This window comes from Echinops telfairi, unplaced genomic scaffold, assembly GCF_000313985.2.
Source record: "Echinops telfairi isolate 266 unplaced genomic scaffold, ASM31398v2 ScPeMD7_60;HRSCAF=208, whole genome shotgun sequence".
Classification (NCBI taxonomy): domain Eukaryota; kingdom Metazoa; phylum Chordata; class Mammalia; order Afrosoricida; family Tenrecidae; genus Echinops; species Echinops telfairi.
Window position 1 is genome coordinate 44,108,719 of NW_022103958.1, and position 7,560 is coordinate 44,116,278.

The window sequence follows — 7,560 nt, forward strand, 5'->3', positions numbered from 1 at the left end:
GCTGATGCCAGGGGCTTAGGTGGAGAGCAAATGTTTTGAGAATGATGAGGGCAATGAATGTACAAATGTGCTTTACACAATTGATATACGTATGGGTTGTGATAAGAGTTGTATGAGCCCCTAATAAAATGTTATAAAACACACACACACACAGTGGCCAAGGGACCCTCCGAGGTTGGGCGCCTACCCTTCCCCCTTCCTTTTCACTTCATGATAACCGGCCTGGTTGATAAACCCAAGAGCTAAGCATCTGCTCATGGCCCGGCTCCCGAGGAGGGTCCCTCAGTTGGTCCCCAAACACCACTGTGTGCCACAGGCTGGCTGTGGACACGCGCACACACGCACACACAGGCACTACCCCCGGGAGGCGGAGGCGGAGAAGGCCGCGGCCCTGCACAATGGCACCTGAGGGCAGGGCAGCTGGGCCTGAAATGCAACCGCGCTCCTCCACGTGACAAGCTCTGGGCCTGCGCAGCAGGCAGCTCTGAGGAAGGAGTGCCTTGCCTGTGGTTCCCACCATCGGACGAGGGGTGGTGTGGCTCCAGGAGCCTCCGATGACCTCCACGAGCTCCAGGCTAGTGTCCCTTCCTGCCAGCAAGAGAGGCCATCACGGCTTCCTGGGATTTCTCGAGCCACCTGCACTGGCCTAGAGCAGAGCCAGGGAAGAGGCAGTCATCTGGGTCATCCCTGGCCCTGGGCTTGGCCGACAAGTCAGAGAAGACACCTTGCACGAGCTGACACCAATATCTAGTGTCATTTGGAGAAGAGGCCATCTAGCTGCGAAGTACGACTCACCTCCACGGAGGCACCGCAAAATGGCTAGGTCAAGTGGACACTCTACGGACAAGGGGCTGCTTTGCTTCCCCAGAACCACCGTTCCCCTGCCATCAAATACCCCCACGGTGTCCACGACAGTAGCCCAGCTGCCTCTCCCTCGTCCCCACCTCCACTGCCCAAGGAGGAAGGGTAAAAGAGGAGTTATCAGCTTCAGGAGCACTGATCACCAGCTAAGATTACAGGTAGGATGGCTGTAACCACCAGCCTTGAGAGAGAAATGAACGCAAGGGTCAGGCTCCTGGAACTCCAGAAACCTCGGATACCCTGGAAGTGCCTGGATGCCACCCACCGGCCCACTCACCACCACCAGGCATGTTCAAGCAGCCAGCAGGATTGGAGCGTGCCTGGCTAGGGGTGGCAGAGGGGCAGAAACAGCCTGTGCCGGGTGACTGAACTAACTGTGCCTGGGTGAGCAAGCCCCATCCAGAGGGTCTCCAATCAGTCCACCTTAACGGGGGCGACAACCTGCATGGAGGAAAGTGTATGTGCATGTGTGTGTGATGGGGGGAAGGGGTTGTCCTCCTACAGCAGTGTTTCTAGACGAGCTGCAACCGTACCGTGTGGATGGTGATCACCTCGTGAGTGATGACGCCCCATCAGCGATGAGCTGGTGCTGGTGGGCATCTCTGGCTAACAACCATGGATCCAGAACACATAACATCTGTCCCCGGCAAGTCGCCAAGAATCCCCTGCAAGCGGACACACCCGCTACTGCAGACGTCTCCTGGGACAGCAGAGCCCCGGGCTCCTGGGCTCCTCTCCCTGCCTCCCCTACCCCAGCTGGCAGAGCCTCGTCACAGCCCACCACAGTGCCACTCCTAGAGCCCCTTCCTCTCCTCCCAGCACTGCCCAACCTGCCTCCTCTTCCTGAGGGCACCGTTCTAGGCAGCACTGAGTGATGGCCATGTGAGGACACTGTAATGGCTTTTTAATGACTCCGGCTCCCATTATGGAATCACGGCCAAGCCCAGGCTGCCAGCTGCAGCCCCGCCAGCAGGCGTGGACAGAGGCAGGCACCGATGGTTGGGGATTTCTGGATGACCCTGGGGGCTCCTTCATGCTGCGGGGCCAGACCAGGGAGGCCCTGGGGAAGCACAAGGCACTCAACTCACAAGGGTCAGAGAAACATGGTCTGCGGCCCCAGCATCAGTGAGGGGGCAATTCCACACTCCGCAGGGGCAGTCTCTCCAGGGTCCCTTCCCTGGAGACACAAACCTCACTGCTGTCAGGCAGCCTCCAGCTCACGGTCACCCCACAGGTGTGAGAGGAGACCTGTGGGCCAGAGTCTGCAATGGCTGAGGCTGCAGAAACAGACCGTCGGGCCTTCTGGGAAGACACCAGCCCCCCACCCCCGACCCCTCTCAGTGAGCAGTCAAAGGAGTACCTGTCTCCCCAGCCTCTGGGGAGAGGGCCATGGCAGACAAGGTCAGGTACAGGAGGCACTTCTCCCAAGGGCGGGAAAAGTCACGGCACGCCAGCCTATGCAGGAGTCAGTTGCCCCTTTCTATAGAGTGCACCGGACAGGCCTATGGAGGCCTGCAGGGGCTACAACTGGCGATCTGTGAAGAACAGGAAGTTAGGGGGATGCCCTAAGGCTGGGGAGCACGCTGCTGCTGCTGCTGCAGCAGCCCGCTTGGCGGGAGGGCAACAGCGCTGTCCACTTCCATTAGCCTGGCAGCTCTCAGGTCCTGTGGGCCAGTCGCACTCTGTCCTACCTGGTCGCTAGGAGTCAGCGCGAGCTCCGTGGCAAAGCGTGTCGGTATGTGGCTGGAAGTACGCACATACAGCCTTGACCTTTGGCTGGGGGCAGAGGATACATGTGGTCGGCACGAGCAGCGGGTCTAAGGTGGACTCCGGGCGAGACTGGGGAGGGGGTGAGCAGAGGGGTGGTTTGAACATGCAGGTCTCGGTTCACCAGGCAAGGCCTTGACACTGTCCTCAGGCCCATCAGAAAAAAAATGGGAACCAGCCAGGCAGGTTTCTGTGTGGAATTCTCATGCAATGAAAGCTTATGCACAAGACTTCACCCATGTCAGTACGAAGCATGCCGGGCTCGTTAGATCTATTTCAACCCACTCCAAGAACCCCTACCCAGAAGGCTTTTGAACTGCGGGTGGAGGCCATAGGAAAGATGCTTCTCTTTGCTGCTGAAGACTGGAAGACAAGGCAGGCTTCTTAATAACTCAGAAAACGTCCAGCAAAAAGAAAGCAGCAGTCGACTATTGGCTAAGACAGTGTGACTTCCAGGGACCAAGTCCTACGTAGGGGTTCCCACCCTCAGATCTTCCCTACCCAGACAGGGCTGGGTCAAGACTCTGGGACTCGGGGACAGGTCAGTGTGGCAAAGCCAGGCCACATGATGGTGAGGGCTTAATGAAGCAGGGGTCTCGGGCAAGGAAGTAAGAGCCTGACTCTGCTTGGTTCTGGATGGGCCACAGCCAGGACACACGGAGAAGGAGAGACCAAGCTGAGGGCACCAGAGAGTTTCTTCCGGGCATGGGCCCTTCTCTTCATTTTAGATAGGCTGTTCCCAGACTCCTGGAAATCAATCTTGTGTTTCCTGCTCCTTCCAGCCCCAGTGACAGCAGGACATCCCAGAGGGACTCTGGATGGGGCAGAGATTCACCAGGGAGGTACATCTTCCTGTGGCCAGAGGTGAAGCAGTGGGCCACCACGCTGTGTCCAGGGACCTCGGTGGCTAACCCCAAAGGCAGAGCTGAGAGAGTCCCTCTCCCCCGTCGTCACCCAGGAACCATGTTGAAGGACCTAACAAGGGCCTAGCGAAGGGGGAGCCAGAGCCCCATGCAGGCTCAACCCAAGGAGCACTTTCTACCAGTAAAAACCATCTGAGGCAAAGAGGTGTGCACTCTCTGCCCTTGGGAGCACACAAGCAGAGGCAGATGGAAGGCCAGTTGGCAGGGACGCATCCACACTCAGAGGTCTCCATTGCCATTAAGTGCCAGTCCTTCTAGCCAGACATCCCATTCTGTGACCCAGAGGAGCTATGCCTTTTAAACGGAGCTCCAGAGGCCCAGGGAAGAGCTAGTCCCCGGTTAGGTGAGTGCTACGCCCCTCAGGAGCTCTGAGAGCCCCGGTGTGAGGCCAGAAAAGTTGAGGGAGCCCCAAAGGCTGCCTGGGGGTGGGTCTCTGTGATTCAAAGTATTGGGCATGTCCTCTGCGCTGGGCTATGCTGCAGGCACGGCCAGGGGCCCTGGTCAGGTCCCCCTCGGAGGAGCTCACAGCCTGGCGAAAGAGAGAGGCAGTAGGCAAGCACTGCCCTGTCCTCGGGCCCCCCACGCCTTCCTCACTCTCACGGCCCCACTTTCAACCTATCAAAGGTTGTCAGGCCACCACATTTGAGGGGCATTTAACACTCCTCAAGAACACATTTAATGAGAAGCTGGCAGAAAAGGAAACTATACTCAAGGTCATCCTAAGAGAAAAAGGAAAAGCAAAAAACTGTCCCCATTATTAGACTTAACACACAAGATGGCTCCCTTCTACATCGGATGTGGGATTCATCTCTGATCATGATATCCTGAGCCAAAGTGAACCCTAAGAAGATTATCACCAACTATCACTGCCTCCAGGAAAATGGGCTGTGCCCGGGGGATGCAAGGTACCAGGAGCTCGGAGCAGCGGCTCTACCAACACAGACAACAAGAAGCGGCTCAGCCCTCTCCCCACTGGCAAACGCCACGCTGCCGGTCTGACATGCCGTGGCGTTAGGGAAGCCTCACACCAGTCAGAGCACGGGCACACACGTGCCTCCCACTCCCATGTGCAAGCAGAATGCCTGGTCTGTCTTCTGCCCCAGTTTTCGCTGTGATCAGACAGGCGGGTCGCTTTGACTGCAACCGGGAGCCCAGTTAATACAAGAGGCAATCTGCATCTCTCCCTCTCAGCCCAGGCTGCCCATCCCAGAAGCCTATATACACCCTGAGCCCAATGCCTTCCCAGGCACAAAGCACGCCTGGGGAGACCCCAGCAGAACACGGCTGGGCAGCAGGGACCCAGCTACCCTAGAACAAAACGGAGGAGGAGAGGGGCCAGTGGACAAAGGTGTCAGAGCAGAGGCGAAAGGTCGCAGGGTGGGGCCACAGGCTGCTAAGGGCTCCCTGGGCCAGGGTAAGCACCAAATCACCCGATGCAGAGGCCAGGGCCACTTCCCAGAGACAACCCCCACAACTTCTTAGGGCAGACATGAACCTCCCCAGTTTGAGCTAGAATTTTGCAAGGATTTATGTACCAACTCTTCAAGGCTGCCTTGAACCATGGTCTGGCCTGGCTTGCCAGATTCTAAACAGACCACCAATTTCCACAGCCTAGGCTATAGCCACTGCCCTGCTGCCTATATCAACCCCCCACTGCTATAGCCCCCTCCCACACATACACACACACAGGTACTGTCACAGCCTGGCGAACCCCTCTATCCAAATGCTGCCCAGACAGCTGGGGGAACCTCTGGAGCTGCAGCATCTTTGAGAAGGTTTTCAGCCTATATATGCCAAGGAAGTGCACATATGCCAGGGTGCTCCAGAAAGTGAATGTCTGGGGTCGGGGCAGCAGCTCTCTGGAGTCAGCAGTCCTCTGCCCAGTCATGATGGGAATAGCCTCCCGTTCTATGTGATTCTCCTAGGTGAGGCTATGTTTATGTGAGGAGACCTTGAGGGATGACGTGTGTGTGTGTGTGTGTGTGTGTGTGTGTGTGTGTGTGTGTGTGTGTGGTGGGCCACACAAATTCTAACCTGGGAAGCTTCCAAAACCCCGACAGGAGCTGAGATTGGAGACACTGATTCTCTAGGGACGCCCTGGCCAGCGACACAGTGCCTGTTTGTAGAAAGGCCTGCTTAGAACAAACCCCAGGCAGCTGGCCTGTTGTCCCTGAGTCTGGACAGACTCAGGAGATCCTGTCACAATTATTTTCTGTCAAGAGACTGGCATCAGGCCCCTTCCCAAGAGCAGGGTGCATTATGACCTGAGGGTCTGTGTCTGCCACCCACCACACATGCACCTGGGCTGGCAATAACACAGTGGACCCGAGCAGCCCAGCACCCTTCTTAAGCACATGCCTCTCTAGGAAGCCCAGAGGCAGCAAGGTAGCCCATGGCAACCAAAGAGCCAATGGGTAGCCAAGGAACTGGTGCTGCCATGGCGATGGGCTCCTTTCTGTGGTCATGGAGAGAATGGTGCAGAGTGGATGGAGGAAAGGCCTGCACCTGTGTGAGCCCCCCAATGTCCCACCTACCGGCCCATGAAGGTGGGGAAACCCCGCCATCCTAGGGACAAACTGCAGTGTCTGGAAACAAAAGGTGTGGGCTCCCCTGAGCGCCCCCAGCTTTTTTAAACTCTTTTTAAGCACCGGAGGGCCGCTTGATGTGTTGTGGGAGTTGGTGTGTGTCCAGGTGCAGACCTGTTAGTAATTATTGAGTCTCTTCAAGATACTGAAAGGTTGGCAGTTGGATCCCACCCACAGACAGCTGAGAAGACAGGCCTAGCAAACTGCTTCCGGAAGGCCATAGCCTGAAAATGCTGTGCACCATTCTACTGTGTACCCATAGGTCCCTTCGAACCAGAACCTCTTCCCAGCGACTGGCAATGCTGGAGGAGGGGAGCAGGTGCTGCTCTGCAGGTACACAGATGCCTGCTGCAAAGGACGCCTTGAAGGTGTTCAAAAGCCAAGAAGTCACTCTGAGGAGTAAAGGGAGCCCGACTGAAGCCACGCTACTTTCAGTCGCCACACAGGCGTTTTGAACCACGCTACTTTCAGTCGCCACACAGGCGTTTTGAACGCCAGGCCATGAAGATGGGAGGCTGAAGCACATCTGATGTATCTGAATGGTGGTATGGAATGTACCACCAGGCCCTGCAGGGAAAACCAACACCTGGGAGAACTACAGTCGGAATGCTCATCAGAAGCAGAGGGCCAGACTTCCATGTTAATCAGGGGACTAGTCCCTGGAGAAGGGCAAAGAGTAAGACCCTCAAACAGACGGAACTGGCACTGTCTGCAACGCCGGTCTCCAACATGCCAACACTGTGAGGATGGCACAGAACGGGTGAATAGGGGCTGCTACGCCCAACCGCACCAAACAACAGCATGTGCATTCATATGTAGCGTGCACCTGTGTGCGCCCAAGGGTCAAACGTGTGTAGAGATGGACCGGTGCATAGAAGGAGGCGGCGGCATGCTGTTGGCCAAAACAACTGTCTCCACGAATACACGCGTTGAGTGTGTGAGCAGTCGGCGCCCAGTGGGCTGAGATCCTGTGGGTGCCTGCGTGCAGATGCACGGGGCCATACGGGCGCGCGAACTGGGGTGCTGGGCCTAGGAGGGGCTCGCTGTAGCCCGGCGCGCTCTCCCTCCCCACGCGGCCACATGGTGTTGCCAGAACCAGCGGGGCCCACTCAGGCCCTGAGCACTGTTCTTTTTCAGCAAGCTCGGTGGATAAAAGCAGGTTCCCAATCTGCCTGGGCCCCCAAAGTTGGGGTGGGATAAAGCCAGCGCTTCCGACCCGTGGCCGCGGTTAGGAGATGGAGAGGGTAGCGGTGTCCGCGCCCCGGCCCAGCGTCCAAGGCTAGTCTTGAGCCTGCAACTGAGGGGTGTCGGCGCCCCTGGCCCGAGCTCCCGGGTGATTGGCCGGATCAGCGCCCCCCGCCCGCGAGGGGAAGAGCAGGGTGGGCCGGCGCCCGCGTACCTGTAGGGAATCCAGTCGGAATGCG

At 57.6% G+C, this 7,560-nt stretch overlaps 1 protein-coding gene across 1 annotated transcript in view; it reads right to left on the reverse strand.

Moving 5' to 3' along the window:
* The window catches only part of TUB (TUB bipartite transcription factor), a gene marked incomplete at its 5' end in the record, with an annotated part of 25,423 nt that extends 17,865 nt beyond the window's left edge, over positions 1–7,558 (reverse strand). The window contains one exon of the mRNA XM_045290933.1: positions 7,536–7,558. Coding sequence (XP_045146868.1) covers positions 7,536–7,558 — 23 coding nt within the window. The remainder of the gene's footprint in view (positions 1–7,535) is intronic.
* Positions 7,559–7,560: the final 2 nt, after the last annotated feature.